Genomic DNA, 18,520 nt, shown 5'->3' with positions numbered 1-18,520 from the left:
TAAATAAATGGAATATAGAAAGAGCTATCCATGTAATTTTCTAAATAATTTTTGTAAAATACAAAATTCCTCATTCATTCTTACTTGCTCTTAGGGTTCCATTAACTTCAAATGATGATGATGATGAAGATAAAGAAAAAAAGCAGTGTGACAATATCATGTCAAAGACATCACCTGATAGCCCCTCTTTGGTATCAACTCAGCATAACTTGGAATTGTTATTTCTTAAAGAAAATGATCAGAATGTTTGTGGTGTAAATGATTCCAAACACATTTCTTCTATTGTTGATATACTTCCCAAAGGTGAGATTTTTTTTTTTTTAATTCATTTTGAGTGTCAGTATTAAATAGTTAACATTCATTGGATTTTCTTCTTGGGGGCCATCATGTATAAACAGTTAATAAGTTAGACTTCTTATGTTACAGATTTCCTAACTTCTACTATTTAAAATTTCTGGTGAAAAAATTAGTTTAAAGGTAAATATGCCAGGACTTCCCTGGTGGTACAGTGGTTAAGAATCTGCCTGCCAATGCAGGGGACATGGGTTCAGTCCCTGGTCCAGGAAGATCCCACATGCCATGGAGCAACTAAGCCCATGCGCCACAATTGCTGAGCCTGCGCTCTAGAGCCCGTGAGCCACAACTACTGAGCCTGTGTGCCACAGCTACTGAAGCCTGTGTGCCTAGAGCCTGTGCTCCACAATTAGAGAAGCCACTGCAATGAGAAACCCATGCACCGCAATGAAGAGTAGCCCCCACTCACCACAACTAGAGAAAGCCCACGCGCAGCAACGAAGACCCAGTGCAGCCAAAAAAAAGTAAATATGCCAACAAATGTCAGGTCTACAGTGGCCTAATACTACTACTCTGGAAACAGTATTTAGAAGTGAGCTGGCCTAAAGAGCTTTTCTTGGTATCTTAGCTTATGAATTGAAAGACATGATATATTATTTAGTTATATCTTCTCTTTTTCAGACATATAAAAATTGAGGTTCTAGATACGTGTAGTGACTTTTTCAAGATCATAACCAATTGGTGATAAAGCAAGAACTTGAGCCTAGGTGATGGTTGAGCAAGAAAAAATGATGACACTTAAATTTTAATTATATGGTATTTTAAAATAATAATCCTGTGGTGTAGTCTGGTTTATATATTTGACATAGAATTTCAGATTGGGATATGGAACCATAACTATATTGAATTTGGAGTTTGAATTATTTTTCCTTTCTAAAAGGTATATGACTGCGTGTATGTAATTTTTATAAACTTTAGCTACCTGCTGATAACATTTTGATAGTAATCCTTATCAGAGTTATCACTGTTACTTGGGTTCATTTCCCAGATTCCTCTCACTTAGAAACATATGTTAATGTTAATGGCTCTATTGTTGGCTATTCTCCACTCTACTGCTGAGGCCAAGGCAGAGTGAATTCCCAGTATATATTTTTTGTAGATAGAAATGTAAAATGTGACTTATGACTACTCCATTCATTTCTACTTTATTTACTTGTTAAATATTTTTTTATTTTTGGCTGTGTCGGGCCTTAGTTGTGGCATGCGGGATCTTCATTGTGACATGTGGGATCCTCTGCTGTGGCACGCGGGCTTCTCTCTAGTTGTGGCACACAGGCTCCAGAGCGCGTGGGCTGTGTAGTTGTGGCATGTGGGCTCTGTAGTTGGCAGCACGTGGGCTCTCTAGTTGTGGCCCACTTGCTCAGTAGTTGCAGCGTGCGGGGTTAGTTGCTCCACGGCATGTGGGATCTTAGTTCTCTGACCAGGGATTGAACTCTCATCCCCTGCATTGAAAGGCAGATTCTTAACCACTGGACCACCAGGGAAGTCCCCTACTTTATTTTTTATCAGCATAGATTCTTCATAATATTAGTATCTGAACAGAAAACATTGTCAGAAATCCTTTCTCTGAAACAGTTTGATTCCTAATCTCATTTGTTTAAAATAATAAATTCCTTGTTACTACTTATTTCTGAATTTTGTTTCCCTTTATTTTATAGAAAGCCATTCCCACTCAGACCAAAGTTCCAGGAGTTCTCTAATGAGTGAGATGAAAACTGCCCAGTCAATGAGCCACAGAAAGAAGTCATCTCCTAGTAATGTGACTAAAAGGAAAAAACATGTATCATCTTTGGAATCAAATAATCCTGCAGACACTCCCTGTGTAACAGATTTGGATCAACAACAGATTTCAAGTCCAATATTAAATTGGAATAATGAAATAAAAGATTGTACTAACGAAGCAAATATTAAAATGCAAAGAAACATAATGTGCCTTCCTGCCTCATCTGAGTCTGCAAGTGAACCTACTGCAGAGGGCCTGAATCCAGTTCAGGGTAATGATGACTTTCAGTTGCAAAAAACTGTGTATGATGGTGACATGGATTTAACTGCTAGTGAAGTAAGCAAAATTGTTACAGTTTCAACAGGCACTAAAAATAAAAGAGATAATAAAAAACCAAATGATTGTGGAATGAAAACTTTCAGAAAAGTGAAAGATCCAAGCTCTGAAAAAAAGAGAGAAAGATCAAAGAGACAATTTAAAAATAGTTCAGATGTGAATATTGAGGACAAGATCAAAAATGGACCGGAAAGAAGATCTGTTGTCCTGGATGGCAAAGAGGATTCAGAAGAACCAAATTTTATTTTCAGTACTGAACAGCTGACTCAGTTGAACATGCCGAAGAAAATAACCCTTCACAATGGCTTTGATCAGGATGACAGACCAAGTACACAGTATAACAAAAAGAGGAAAATAATTCATGTAACAGATGATCAAGAGGAAATATACTCTTTCTCCCAAAGTTCAGATAAATTCGAGCAGGACAGTAAATTTGATATGGGTCCTAGTTCTCTAGCTTATAAGAAAAGTAAAACTTCTAGACAGACATTTGTGATTCATACGTTAGAAAAAGATAACTTATTCCCAAACCAAAAGGTTAAAGAAACCACCTCTGAAAACCTAGGAGTCACAAGTGAATTTCAAACAGTTTATCTTTCCAGCAAAGATAATGGAAAGTTATGTGATTATGAGACCCAAAATATGTTAGATTTGAAAAAGCATGTCACTGATAGGCAACCCATTCAGCAAAATGAACCAAAAATAAATAAGAGGCTTAGGCAGAAAATAAATCGGAAGACAGAAATAATTTCTGAAATGAACCAAATACTTGGGGATAATGCCAAAGATGTGCAAGGCCCAGAAAAAGGTAACTTTTCCTTCCAAACCCGAGAGGATAAAGAAATCATCTCTGGAAACCTAGAAGTTTCAAATGACTTTCAAAAATCTGGTGTTTCCACTAGCAATAATGGAAACCTGTGTGATTGTGAGACCCAGAATGTATTGGGTCTGCAAAAGCAGATCACCGACATGTACCCTGTTCAGCAGAATGAAACAAAAATTAATAAGAATGTTAGGCAGAAAGTAAATCGGAAGACAGAAATAATTTCCGAAGTGAATCTTTTAGATAATAACAGAAGTGGGTATTGCCCAGAAAAGGGTAACTCTTTCTTCCTAACCCAGGATAAAGAAGTTATCTCTGAAAACCTAGAAGGCACAAGTGCGTTTCAAACACCTGCTCTTGCTTCCAAAGGTAGTAGAAACCTATATGATTATGACACTCAAAATGTTTTGGGGGTGAAAAAGTATGTTTATGATATACAACCTGCTTGTCAAAATGAATCAAAAATAGATAAGAAGCTTAGGCAAAAGGTATGTCGGAAGACAGAAATCATTTCTGATATCAACCAAATATATAAGAATCATGACAAAGGAATGCATGACCCAGAAAAAGGTAACTTATTTTCTCTAACTCAGAAAGATAAAGAAATCATCCCTGAAAACCTAGAAGATGCAAATGAGTTTCAGATAGCTGATCCTTCCCTCAGAGGTAATAGGAATCCATGTGATTATGAGACTCAAAACCTTTTAGGTGTGAAAAAGCATGCTACTGATACTGGGAAGCAAAATGAATCAAAAATAAATGAGAGTCTCAGGCAGAAAGTAAGTCGGAAGACAGAAATAATTTTGGAAATGAACCAAAAAAATGAATTTAACGACAAAGGTATACATGACACAGTAAAAGGTGCCTTCTTCTCCCTAACCCCAAAGGATAAAGAAACCATTTCTGAAAACCTAGAAGTCACAAATGAATTTCAAACGATTTATCTTCCCACCAAAAATAATAGAAGTTTATATAAGACCCAGAATATGTTGGATTTGAAAAAGCATGTCACTGATAAGCAACCCGCTCAGCAGAATGAATCAAAAATAAATAAGCTTAGGCAGAAAGTAAATCGGAAGACAGAAAGGATTTCTGAAATGTACCAAATATATGAGGATAATGATAAAGATGTGCATGGCCAAGAAAGCTATACAAAAGATCTTAATTTTAAAATAAATAAATCTAAACAAAGGCTTGAAGGCCAAGGTATTAGTGGATACTGTATGGAAATCAACAGTAATGAAAAAGAAAATTGTGGTCAAATTTCAAATCCTTACAAACCAGTTAAAAAGCATGGGGAAGAATCATCAGGCAAGGCAAAGAACATTTTGGCAAAAGGTAACAACAAACCTATTTTGCACTTAACAGGTTCTTCACAGACGTCTGTCTCCTTAGAACTAGGTTTAAAACACACTACTGATGAGACAGATTCTGACCCTGGAAACCAAATGGAACTACATAAGAATCCAAAGCAAAGCACTACAACGCTGAATAAAAAGAGAGATATCCCCTTCATGGAAGTGACAAAGGAAGGAGAGTGCCAGGTCAAAAAAATAAATAAAATGACATCCAAATCAAAGAAAAGGAAGACCTTCGTAGATCCTTCTCCAGATAGTCATGAACTAATGGAGATAATATCTGACACCATTCAGGGAATATCAGTTGAATCTGAATGTGCTGTTAAGGAAAAAAAATTGGAAAATGAGGAAATTGTCAAAATTAAGCCAGACTTTCACACAAAAATGTTGAAATCTTTATCTCAGATATGTTCACCTAACAGACAAGATTCTTCCTTTAACAGTGTTCCTGAGGGTTCAAAACCTTTGAGTATTTCTTCTAGTAAAAACCTGAAAGAAAATTTTGCTCTGGAGAGCTCACCCGTCTTTCAAATAAGTGATGATGTGCATGAGAAGATGAAAAAGATGAATTTTAAAGTCAACCAAAGAACACAAAGATCAGAAATAGGTATGTCCATACCTGAAGTGATCAAGTTTCAAAATTCTATATATTTTTTCATTTAACCAGTAAAGCCTTTCCTGTTATAACATTTTTATGGAATTTTAAAACAATGTATAATTGTGTAGCCCGATCTGTAGAAGCAATATGGAGGAATTTAAAGAAAGTTTAATACTTTGAGAAGATAACAATGAGAGTGGCTTGGACATTTATACACTAAAAAATGTATTTGGCCTTTAGCACAAAGTTGTCTGATAATGACATTAGGCAGATAATTTCATTTTTCATATTTTTGAAGGAAATTGGCTATTTTAAATGTATATAATAATGAATTGCCCTGGTTTGATTTTACCAAAGACAATTGCAAATTTCTTAAGGTTGGGACTCTCTCCAATAGCATATATTTAATATGATCAAAACTTATTCTAGGTATTTTAGAAGATTAAAAAATAATACCAAGGGCTTCCCTGGTGGCGCAGTGGTTGGGAGTCCGCCTGCCGATGCAGGGGACACGGGTTCATGCCCCGGTCCGGGAAGATCCCACACGCTGCGGAGCGGCTGGGCCCGTGAGCCATGGCCGCTGAGCCTGCGCGTCCGGAGCCTGTGCTCCGCAGCGGGAGAGGCCACAACTGTGAGAGGCCCGCGTACCGCAAAAAAAAAAAAAAAAAAAAGTCTCTGAAAAAATAATACCAACTCCCTTTCCTCAGAGTACATGTATGGAAAAGTAACAGGTACAGTGTTTAAATATGGCAAATGCTTTAATAAAACCACACATGTTAAGGGATGTAATGACGGGGAATAATTTTGGCTAGAGGAATCTGCAGAGGCATCATCAAATAGATAGCATTTTAAGCCCTAAAGCATGGGTAGGATTTTTACCTTTAGTGTTTATTTCTTATTTTCCCCAGTTATTAAAATAATACTCACTCATTGCAGAAAATTGAAAGTAGAGAATCAGAAAATAGTAGAAAAAACAATCACCCAGAAGAACTGCAGTCAATATTTTGGCATATGCATGCAGGCTTGAATCTATGCATTTTAAAATACATACTTGAAATCATACTATATATAACATTACTCACCTCACTTTTTCCCCTTAACATTGACATTCTTTTGTTATTAGCAATTTTGCAACATTAGACATTCCCATATCAATTAAAGTTTTCTACTGGGAGCCTAACATTTCAATGTATGTATGTAGAACACTAGGATTTTTATGGATAAGACTTCATGTAAAGGGAATACTGACGCAAAAGAAGTGCCAAGGTCTAGAGTTGCAGGACATTTTAGAGACTGGTGAGCCGTCTTTCATCTCTGTTCCTCATGGTGCCTTTCATAGCTTGAGCAGTCGATGACAAATGTTGAATGAATGTGCAGTAATTTGCGTGATTCGGTGACTAGAGTTGAATTCATGAAGAATTTCTGTCAGCCTAAATGTGATTTCAGAATAAAAATATTGCAGGCTACTACTTTGCTAGTTTGTCTTAAATGGTAGGTCTCTTTTCCTCTCATTATTGCTAGAAAAAAACTGATTTACAGATAATTTCAGTGCTACTTTTGTAAAATTTAAAGTTATAACTTGATTATTAAGTTTAAAAATTTGCTACCAATAATTTACAAACCAGTAAATATCCTATGTGTAGTTCCATATCTCTATATATACTGTTAAAAATATTTTTGAAAACAATACTCTTTTCAGGTGTTAGAATGCTACAGGACTTGACAAATACCAGTTTTGTTTCAAATAACACTGCTAAATCTGAAAACAAGTTAGAAGATCTATCTTCGGAGCTGTCAAGCCGAAGAAGAAGGTGTACTCCTCTCTCTTTAAAAGAGCCAAGTCTCAAAGGGTGAGTATTCAATGACATAAAAGCGATTTCAGTGCAGTACTGTAAAATACGTGCTTTCAAAAAGATTCCTGCCTGAATTAGTATTTGAACACTTCTGAGTATCAGTGAAGCATGTATTGTTGACATGTAACAACCACACTATGATCTGGGTAAGATTTGAAGAAATGTCTTCTTTTATTCTTTGAACAGGCTTAAAAGTGTTTTTTTGTTGCCTATAATTTGCAAACCTCATTATTTGTTACCCCCATTTATTGATTCAGAGTGTTTATATGTCCTTTGGTCTCAAAGAATAATAGTCCTTTTTCTTTTTTTTTTAAACCTCAAACATATACCCCCAAAGAGGGAATAGTACTCCCCCCACCATTTATCCATCCCTCAGCTTTGAGAGTTATCAATATTTTGCCATATTTACTTCCACTATCCGTTTTTTGTTGTTGTATCTTTAAAGCAAATCCCTAATATTGAGTCATTTAATTCCTAAGACACTTCTGTATATATCTCTAGAATATAAAAACTTAACAAAACTGGACAACAATGATCACAACTAACAAAATTATCAATAATTCCTCACTGTCATCTAATAGCAAATCCCAATTCACATTTCCTTGATTATCTCAAAAAATGTCCAAATGCCTTTTACATATGTTTTATTCAGAATCTTATTTTTACAAGGATAAATGAAGTTGCTATTTCAGAGAACCTGATCATATTTGGGATGGTATTTCCAAAAGGATAGAGAGAAATATCCTCAAATTTTCTCTTTGCATTTGTTTCAGTGTTTGCTTCTGTAAAATTAAAGACATTGATCGTTTTTGACAGGTATTTTAAAACAATAACCAGCAGGTGGCAGCAATGCAAGAGAGGGTGCAAGAGAAGCCAGTTAACCAAGGGCTTTTTTAAAAAACAGCTTTATTGAGCTATAGTTCACATATCGTATGTTTCACCCATTTAAATTGTACAATTCAGTGGGTTTTAGTAGATTCACAGATACGCACACCATCACCACAGTCAATTTAAGGACGTTTCTTCATTTCAAAAAGAAACCCCATGCCCTTTAGCTGTCACTCCTGTATCTCCCAGCCCTAGACAACCAACCCATCACCTACTTTCTGTCTCTATAGACATCCTCTTCAGACATTTCATATGAATGAAATCATATAATATGTGGTCTTTGTGACTGGCTTCTTTCACTTAGCATAATGTTTTCAAGGTTCATCCCTGTTGTAGCATGAATGAGTAGTATTTCATTCCTTTTTATGACTAAGTAAAATATTCTATTGTATATATACACCACATTTTATTTATCCGTTTGTCTTTTGATGATCATTTAGTTGTTTCCACCTTTTGGCTATTATAAATAATGCTCCTATAAACATTTGTGAGTTTTTTTGTGTACATACGTTTTCATTTCTCTTGGGTATTTGCCTAGTCATGGAACTGCTGAGTCATATGTTAGCTATGTTTAATCGTTTGAGGAACTGCTAGACAGTTTTCCAAAGCTGCCGTACCATCTTATAGTCCCACCAACAGTGGGACTCTGTTGGGTCCTGATTTCTCTATATCCTCACCAGCACACTTGTTATTATTTGACTTTTTGATGATTCTAGCCATACTAGTGAGTGTGGTGAAGTGGTATCTTATTATGGTTTTGGTTTTCAGTTCCCTAATGACTAATGATGTTGAGCATCTTTTCATGTGCTTATTGGCCATTTTTATATCTTCTTTGGAGAAATGTCTATTCAGATCCTTTGCCCTTTTTTCAGTTGGGTTATCTTTTTCCTATTGAGTTGTAAGTTAAACTTTTTATTTTGAACTAATTTTATACTTACCAAAAAGTTGTAAAAATAGTAAGAGGTTTCTCATATGCTCCTTACCCAGCTTTTCCCAATTCTAACATCTTACATACCTATACTACAATTATCAAAGCTAGAAAATTAGCATTGGTACAATACAAGATCTGGGCACTAGGTATTCTCACTGCTTATGTTGTGTTGTATTATCTGTTGTTGCAGAACAATATTATCATAAACCTGGTGGCTTAAAACAACACACATTTATTTTCTTTTGGTTTCTGTGGACCAGGAATCTGCACTTAGTCAGCTAAGTTGGGTACTCTGCTTAGTGTCTCACAAACCTGTAATCACAGTGTCATCCAGGCTGATTCTCGTCCAGAGGCTCTCCTGGGGGAAAATCCGCCTCCAAGGTCACACAGATTGTTGGCAGAATTCATTTCCTTGTGGTTATAGGACAGAGGGCCCCAGCTTTTTTGCTGTTGGCTGGAGGCTATCCTCAGCTCCTAGAGACCACCATTAGCTCCTTGCCCCATGGGCCTCCCAACATGGCCACTTACTTCAAAACCAGAGAGAGTCTCTAGAGCAAATCCTCTGGCAAGATGGAGTGCTATATAATGAAACATATACTCAAAAGGGAGACACCCCATCACCGTTGCCATTTCTGTTGGTCAGATGCAAGTCACAGCTCCTGTCCATACTCAAGGAAAGGGTATTATACAAGGGCATGAACACCAGTAGGCAGGGATCGTGGCGGGGTCCTCCACAGAGTCTCTCTACCACAGGGACAATTGATATTAGGCCCCATCAACAGACAGAGCTAGGAAATGTATGTATTATACTAATCCATGAATATGCATACTTTTATATTTATCTGTCTGTGTGTATAGTGAAAACCTTGAGTTTAGACTGATACCTCTGATTCCTGTTCAACATCACAGGGTTCATTTTAGCTTTGCTTATTTGTAATTTCTTTCTCTATTGGTAAGTAGCCTGGCTCTCATTATCTATGACATATTTATTTATTTATTTGTTTGTTCAATTCTAGCATACACGTAAAGTAGTTTCAGAATTGCTGACCCATATCCCTATGAGAAACGTACTAACTAGATCATAACATTTAGGTACAGTTCTTTTTGTCTTAGGTTAGTTCTTTTCTTACCACCCACCTTCAACATAATTATGTTATTCATTTGTTATTGTTTGTATTCCATTTTCTTCTCCCACATCTTGGTGGGTTTAGTCATTTACTTTTGGAGTATGTGAGTCATTTCTTGGGTTGTACAAGTCAGAGCTATACAAAGTGGTATATGCAGAGAAGTGTCAACTACTTTCATTCCTGCTACCCCACTCCCATTACCCCTCCTTTCTATCCTATTTTCACCACCTCCTGTGGATAATCAGTTCCTTTAGTTTCTGGTTTATTGCCCCTGTGTTTCTTTTGCACAAATGAGCAGATATATGTATATCACCCTTTTTCTTACATAAAGGTAGCATACTTAACTACTTTTTTGGGCTTTGCTGCTTATCATTTAACAGTGTGTTCTGGAAATCACTCCATATCAATTTGTAGCGACTTTTCTCATTCCTTTTTACTGCTGAATAATAATTAATTCTTTTAAAAGAGCTACCTATTCTAAACTAAATATAGCAAAATGCTGTAATGAAATAGTATTCTATTTTAGTTTAGATCTTCTGGGCATGCAGATTATCTGGTAATCAGTTTAGTTGGCAAAATTTTTTTTTTGCGACTCGCGGGCCTCTCACTGTTGTGGCCTCTCCCGTTGCGGAGCACAGGCTCCGGACGCGCAGGCTCAGTGGCCATGGCTCACGGGCCCAGCCGCTCCGCAGCATGTGGGTTCTTCCCGGACCGGGGCACGAACCCGTGTGCCCTGCATCGGCAGGCGGACTCTCAACCACTGCGCCACCAGGGAAGCCCAGCTGGCAAAATTTTTAAAAGCAAATATCACAATGTACATTAGTATAAACTAAGAGTAATAACAATCCAGCTGCTGTTTTTTTCCTTTTGGACTGGGAATGGCATGCGGCAGGTACATCACAGCTTTTGATAGGCCCCCACTGAAGATAAATCCTGATGGAAACTGCTTACAGTATATTATGGAGTGGTCATCACAGGCATTGAGAGTAGGAGCCGCAGGAGTTACCAGGAAGGTAATACAAATATATTTTTTAAAGTCTTTATCTCTTAAGTCCCAAAGTACTGGATATAACAAAAGGGGACATTTTAAATAGTAAAAGCCCTAATCCACAAAGAGTATGTAATAGTTATGATATTTATGTACCAAATAGCAGAACAACTACTTCTATGAAGCAAAAACTACAGGAGATACATGGAAACAGATAGGAACACACTAATAAGTTTTAATATACTCAGTATAAAACAAATAAAGTGGGCAAAAAATAAGTAAGGAGATGGAAGGTCTAAACAACATAATGAATAGGGTAAATCTTATGTATACATATCAAACTCCACACTCTGATAAGAGAGAATACATATTCCTCTCAAGTGTTCATGGCACAATTACAAAAGCATATCCACACCATGCTATGAAAAACATATACCATGACTGAGTAAGGTTTATTCCAGGAATGCAATGTTGGTTCAGTATTAGAAAACCTATCCTCATATACCATATTAATAAACCTAAGAAACTAAAGCATATGATTCTTTCATAGATGCTGAAAAAAGCCTTTGACGAAATTCAGCAGTCACTCATGATTAAAACACTCGATAGACATTGAGGGATACTTTCTTATAATGATAAATTGTATATACATACCTTAATCCTAAAGGCAGTATCTTGTTTAATGAGGAGACAATGGAGGTATTTCCATTTAAATTAGGAACAAGGCAAGAATGCCCACTGTTTCTGCTACTATTCAACAAGGGATTGATGAACTCAATTCAAAATGGTGGTTTCTTCTCGGGAGATGAGAGAACTGTGATCTCGTCTCACAAAAGGGAGCACACTGGAAAGGGGCACACTGGAGGCTTGTGAGGTGTGGTAAGAGTTTATTTTTTAACCTGGGTGTAGGTGTATCAGCATTTATTTGAGTTTTTAAATTGTACATTTTGGGCATCCCTGGTGGCGCAGTGGTTGAGAGTCCACCTGCCGATGCAGGGGACATGGGTTCGTGCCCCGATCCAGGAAGATGCCACATGCCGCGGAGCGGCTGGGCCCGTGAGCCATGGCCGCTGAGCCTGCGCGTCCAGAGCCTGTGCTCCGCAACCAGAGAGGCCACAACAGTGAGAGGCCCGCATACCAAAAAAAAAAAAAAAAAATTGTACATTTTTATATATTCTTATATGTATGCTAAAGTTCATTAATAAAAAGGAAATATATGGTAAATCATGAAATGTGTAAAATCTATGTTGATTAATTTCTCTTAAACCTTATTTATAATTCCCATTATCATAGAGTATTTTAAATATGTGACGAAGCTTTGTGGTTTGAGGAAACTGCTTTCTACTGGTATGATGCAGCAATTTTCCTCTCCATACTTTGCAGCAAAAGCATTAGCTTTAGGTTGTTATTATTGTTAATCTTCCTTTTTTTTCTACTTTGCAGGAAGATGAGAAGATGAGTGAATTTATACATTCTGGTTTTTCTGAATTCTCAAACCATAACAAGTCAAAACAAGGATATAACTAAGATCAAGAAGATGAAACGTATGACAAAAAGTTTTGGGTTTTTTTTTCTTTTTCATTTTCTGCCTTTTCATGGAGTGTTTATTCTTATGTATAGATAATATGCATAAAATAACTATTTTGTAATACTAACCTTTTAAAATTATTTTGGTCATCCTATAACATCTTCCTGCTCATTTAAGCTCCTTTCAACCAAACAACCTTTAAGTAAACAATAGCTATTAGCCTTTTAACCAAATAAAATGTATTATAAATACTTTTGTATTGGTTACCTTGTTGTACACCAAGCTATCTTGTTTTGTTTTGTTTTTAAAACCATTCAGTAAATGTGAACACCTGTAAGATTTTAAAAGTCACCTTCTGTCCTGGCCAGTTGTCTTTCACCCTTTGTTCTTCAACTTTCAAGATTACTTCTTCAATTGCAGCTTCTGTATTACTTCCATTATATGTAATCTGATGAGGGGTTGGCTGAGGGGTTAACCTCTCAGGCTCTTTTGAATTTGGTTTTTATAACTTTAAGTAGTAAATCCTATTCCTATCTGAGATTAATGAACATAGCTTACTGTATTCAGATGACTAGTCAAATTCTATTCTGCCTATATGGAAAAGTTTTCTTAGACAATATCCGACAACGAAAAGGGTGGGCCCAGAAATCTGCATTTTTAACAAACACCGCAGATAATTCTGGGGCAGATTGTCCTAGGACCAAACTTCGAGAAACTGCTGTAGGACTACAGAGTCCCACAGAACTTACTCATTATCAACAGTGTTGGCTGAATGGAGGCTAGAGGCTTTATTAAAGGAACAGTTTACACAGTGGTTAAGAGCTTGGCATCCTGACAGTCTGTTCCTTTCCTGTACTCCTATTACTTTAAGGCTTCAGACCTCCTAGAGTCATTCTCTGGTATTATGTTTCCTATTGTTTAGTTCTATTTTTTTCTCTTTTCCATGAGGTTTGTCTTTTCTTTTTTTCTGTTCCCATGCAAATTATTTTTCATTGTATGTATCACACTTATAAACCTTTTCTTTTATTGTTGGCGGAATTTGGTCACAGCAAGAAACAAATTTCCTATTCCCATATTATAAAGACATTTACCCATGGTTTCATTTTGTTTTTACATTTAAATTTCTGATTCATATGGATTTTGTTTCATGGTGTGAGACAGGAATGCAATTTTGACCTTTTTCCAAATGATTCCCCATTAATTAAAAAGTCCGTGTTTTCCACTACTGATTTGAAGTGCCACCTTTTTCAATGTTGTATTTCCATGTACACTTAAATTTATTTCTCAATTTTCTGTTCCCTTTACTTGTCTGTGTTTCTTTTGATGCCCCACTACCATCCTCTAAATTATAGAGACTTTGTGGGAGTTTCAAAGTTTCCCTCATGGATGTTTTCCACATTTCTTGATGCCTAGGCATTCTCTCTTTTTTCCTGGTAATATAAATGGGAAATAAACTCTGTTATTGTTTGCAGTATTTTCTAGATCTATCTCCTGAAAACCAAGCTATCTTTACTCCCTTTTTCTCCCCAATTCTTAATGCCTCTTGTTGCTTTCTCTTGTCTAATTGCATGGCTGCTACCTTGTGTTAAATGTTAAATAGCAGTGACAATAGTGGGTATCCTTGTCTTGTTCATGATTTTCATGGGAATGCCTCTGGTTTTATCCCATTAAGTAAGATGCTGTGGTTTGAGCTGGTTATGTATGTTTATAATCACATTAAACTATTATCTACTGATTATTATTTTATTGAGTGCTTTTTAAAAAAATTATGAATGAATGTTGAATTTTGTCAAGTGACTTTTGGCGCTGATGGAGACTATTAGTTAGGGTCCAGCCAAGAGATAAAAACCACAGATATACTGGGCTTCCCTGGTGGCGCAGTGGTTGAGAGTCCGCCTGCCGATGCAGGGGATGCGGATTCGTGCCCCGGTCTGGGAAGATCCCACATGCCGCGGAGTGGCTGGGCCCGTGAGCCATGGCCGCTGAGCCTGCACGTCCGGAGCCTGTGCTCCGCAATGGGAGAGGCCACAGCAGTGGGGGGCCCGTGTACTACAAAAAACCCCCCACAGATATAAATTGTTAACCATATTCTAGAGAACTGAACAAGAACTGAAAAGGCAAAAGGGACTAGGGGAGTATCATAGAGGAAGTAACTATGGGAAGCACCCACCATCTCTGAGGCTGAGGGAACACAGAGAAAAGGATGGAAGTATTGAAACTTAAAGGCTTAGAGGAAGACTTTCAGGAAGACTTTAAAGGCTTAGAGGACTCTAGGGGGAGGGTGTGCAACTGGTTGGTGCTGTTTCCCTGAAGGGCTACACAAGACTGGTCCGATAATGTGGAAAAGCTGCGAACTGGAGCCAGCTGTGGCTGCTGAAGTCAGTTGTTCCCGCCGCATGAACCACTCTGTGGTGACCCTGACAGGAACAGGAAGCAAACAGGAACAGCAAATGTCTCTCTCCTCCATCCTTCCAGTTCCCCTCTATCACCTATCGCCAGAGACTGGAAGGGAACCTGGCAAAGGAGAAATGTGGTTTGCCAAGGCTTAGCCTTAAAGTGGAGTAGAGAAGTGTGGATTTGAAGTCAAAACATAATAGCTTAATGTGAATCAGCACAAAAGAGAGATATGATTATCCTCCTTTGATATATTCACATAGTGAACTATATTCATTAATTTGTTGATCCTGAAACAAATTCTTGCTCTCGTGGAATAAACCCCACTTTTTAATGTGGCCAGCTCTTGTCTCAACTCTAAGCCCATCTCTCTATACTTAGCCGTGTGATGCCAGAACTCTGCAAGTCACGTTTCTTCTTTGCTAGCTGACTTTGAAGCTTCTGTCAATAGGGGACGATAGAAGGAGATGGAAAGTCATGTGAAATCTGAGTGCCCACTGACCCCCGGAAGCCCTTTTCCTACATCCTGAGGTATTAACGGCAGCTGAGCAGTGTTCTCCCCTCAGAGGTCTCCTCTTAAGTTTCCAAGTTCTAATAATCCCAGCCTCTTCCTTTTTTCCCCGGGAAGGTTCCTGTTCATTGCTGGAGGAAATGCAAAATGATACAACATTTATAGAAAAGGTTTTGACAATATCTAGCAAAATTATTCAATACATATGCGTATAAAATCATTTGACACAGCAATCCCACTTTTAGGAAACTATACCAAAAATTCTCTTGAAAAGAATACAAAAATTTCACTATGGTATGGTTTGTAATAACAACAACAAAAAAGGAACAACATAAGTAGCAATAGGGAGCAGCTAACTTGAAAAACAAGTGAAAATGAAAACTATCAAGATGGTGACAAACACAGAGATAACTGACCTTAGAAAAAGAATTTTAAATGTGTATCTTTATTAGGGTATACTCTAAGAATAAAAGAACTGTAAAGAAATCTTAAACTTCTATTCACTAACCTTATTGCGGCCATAGTATTGATGTGGTTGTTTTGAAATCGATCTAAGGACAAGATAAAGCAATTATGTTGAAGTTTTAGAACCAAGATTTTTGGCATAAGTGAAAAGAGATACAATTGTAAAACCCAAGATGGTTAAAAAAAATTGAACCTGAATTAAATCAAGGCTTTAGATCCGTAAGCAGGGTACAAGAAGTCAGTAGCATGGAGGAACAAAGAACACCAGGGAGAAGCAACCAGTCATATTCAAAATGTGGTTCATTCTGTAGGACAACTGACCTAGGTTTCTTCTTCAGAGTGTTGATAGCTTTAGAAAGGAGGAGGGGATGAGGAGACTATTCTAGATTTAAAAAGACTGAAGAGACGACAAGGACGTACATCAAGTAGAAATCAAATGTAAAAAGACATTTTTTTAAGACACTGGGAAATTTGAAGGTATTAAAATACTCATTTTGTTATATTTGATAATGGCATTTTCCTTTGTAAACAAAATTTTTAATGTATACTGAAGTATTTAGGGGTAAAATAATGTGCTTGACATTGGCTTTAAAATACTCCAGAAGAGACATGGGAGTGTGGCAAAATGTTGCGAATTTTTAAAGCTCAGTGAGTCAGGTGTATGGGGATGCTAGTTGTACTCTTTTATGTACAAATTTTAGAAATTTTCACAATAACGTATACGTTTACATAAATGAGATGGCAAATGTTCTAGGTATGTTAAGAGAAGTCTGGAAAAGAGTGTGAGTCCATTTGAGCTTTTGTTATAGTGCAGATTTCAAAAATGTAAAAATAGACCCAGAAAGTTAACAGTGGTAAGTTCTAAGTTGTGGACACAGGTGACTTTTCTTTTTATGCTTTTCAGTATTTTCCAAGTTTTATTTTTAAAAAGTTTTTCGAGATGTTTTACATCACTATTAACACTCATCAGATAAACTTTATAGTGATTCACTGGATAAACTGAATAACGATAAAACTTAAAAAAGATAGTTTATATCAAGGTAGCTCTTGATATAAAAAACTGGAATAATTGTTTGTAAAACTGTGAGGTAAAGTTGTAAAACCATCCATTGTCCTTAAGTTTCTTTCCTGCAAAGCTGGAATGAATGTGATTGTTTATCAACTGTTAAAAGTACAGGATGAGGCAGGCGTGGTGGCAGGAAAGGTACAAAAATAACCCCTACTGTTCCCGGACTTCAAATCTAGCTGGAAAGCCATTAAAATATGTACTAATATAAGAGACCGTAGAGAGTCACAGGACCCGCCCTACCTGCTAAGAGGCGGGGGAGTGGGGCGCAGACGCCCACCGCCGCAGGCGAGGGAACGAGGGTCTCAGCCAATGGTCTCAGGCCGGAGGGAGCGCGGCGGTGACGTCCTGATATCCGGGGGGAGAGCTTCCCTGGCCGGGCGCTCACCGCACTTTGGATCTTAATTGGGACTTTATCCCTCGGCGGTGGCTGGACTTTAGGACTCTGCAGCCAGGTCTGCGTCGTCGTGTCGGGTCACAGGTGCTGGCGACTCTTCCTCGGGATCCTCGGACCGCGGGCCTGCGCGGTGGGACCGCGGGACGCCACCATGGACGGGACGACCGAGCTGCTCTTCTATGTGAACGGCCGCAAGGTGAGCGCGCCCCGGGGCTGCCCGGCCGGTTCCGCCGGGCCTCCCCGGTGCTGGAGCGCTGCTCACGCGCCGCGCCCTGGGCTGCACGTGGGTTTGCCTGCGCGTCGGGGCAGGGAAAGGATGCGTCTTAAGGGACTGCCTGGATCTTTGGGTTCCGCCTTCCTCATGTTCCTTTCTCCTCTCCTTCCAAGACGCACGGTATCAACCGCACCCCACCCCATAAACAGGAAGAGAAATGACTGTCCTTGTTCGGCAGAGTCAGCACTCCCAAATCTTCCCTCCGTCAGACCCATCCCCAAACGGGAACGTCTTTCATTAGGCCTCAGCTCTTGGGTGTGTTTGGATGAGCAGAGAGCGGTTTGGAGTCAGGACAGGACCACAGAGATGAATTCATTGAGACCTCTCACTCCCATCGTTTCCAAAGTCACAGCTAGTTCCTGGCAGCACTGAGCCGACACCCTCCTCTGGGGACTCGAAGGCCCTTAGTGGGTCCACTGCTGGCGCGGCAGCTGCCCTCTCAGAAGCCGTGCTGGCTCTGCAGATCCTCTGGGGCAGTTCCAGCGATTGTCCGATGTTTGGAGGCAGCAAAGCGCCCGGGGAATCCTTTAAAACACTCCCACGGACGTGACCATAGATTGCTCACTCTTCATGTTGTCCCAGCATATTGCCGCCACTTTGCAAGGGGGAAACTGAGGCAGGAGTGTTAAAGGGCTTCCTTAAGAGCAGACAAAGGAGCAAGGGCTGTGATAGCGGCCTTTCCACACGCCGGCGCCTTCAGAGCCGCCCTGTGATCCCTGCTTCTGGGCCGGGATAGGCAGACTTTCCCTGACTGGCACAGGGACTCACCAGAAAGCTAAGGAAGGTCAAGCATCAGGGCCTCTCACTTGTGAGGCCTCTTCTAAAGCCCTGAGCCTAATTTCGCATTTGGATTTTGTATTATTTTTCTTAAAGAGGATTCCCTCCCCCAAACTGTGCAAGTTCTAG

General features: G+C 38.6%; 2 protein-coding genes across 4 annotated transcripts in view; both read left to right on the top strand.

Moving 5' to 3' along the window:
- Positions 1–12,864, top strand: part of SGO2 (shugoshin 2) — a 28,739-nt gene extending 15,875 nt beyond the window's left edge. Inside the window, exons 6-9 of the mRNA XM_029224537.1 lie at positions 95–303; positions 2,013–5,201; positions 6,892–7,042; positions 12,423–12,864. Of these exons, the coding sequence (XP_029080370.1) occupies positions 95–303; positions 2,013–5,201; positions 6,892–7,042; positions 12,423–12,438 (3,565 nt within the window). The 3' untranslated portion in view covers positions 12,439–12,864. The remainder of the gene's footprint in view (positions 1–94; positions 304–2,012; positions 5,202–6,891; positions 7,043–12,422) is intronic.
- Positions 12,865–17,363: 4,499 nt separating this feature from the next.
- Positions 17,364–18,520, top strand: part of AOX1 (aldehyde oxidase 1) — a 70,299-nt gene continuing 69,142 nt past the window's right edge. For 2 of the 3 annotated variants that reach the window (XR_003793856.1, XM_029224679.1), the window contains exon 1: positions 17,364–17,536. Coding sequence is in view for 2 of the 3 variants with exons in the window: in XM_029224679.1 (XP_029080512.1) it covers positions 17,492–17,536 (45 nt within the window). In the remaining variant the exon portion in view is untranslated. The remainder of the gene's footprint in view (positions 17,537–18,520) is intronic. The other variant, XM_029224677.1, reaches the window with a different exon arrangement.

Source organism: Monodon monoceros, unplaced genomic scaffold, assembly GCF_005190385.1.
Source record: "Monodon monoceros isolate NGI ecotype Baffin Bay Population unplaced genomic scaffold, NGI_Narwhal_1 Super_Scaffold_16, whole genome shotgun sequence".
Classification (NCBI taxonomy): domain Eukaryota; kingdom Metazoa; phylum Chordata; class Mammalia; order Artiodactyla; family Monodontidae; genus Monodon; species Monodon monoceros.
Note: the sequence above shows the minus strand (reverse complement) of the source record. Positions and strands in the feature narration are given on the sequence as shown.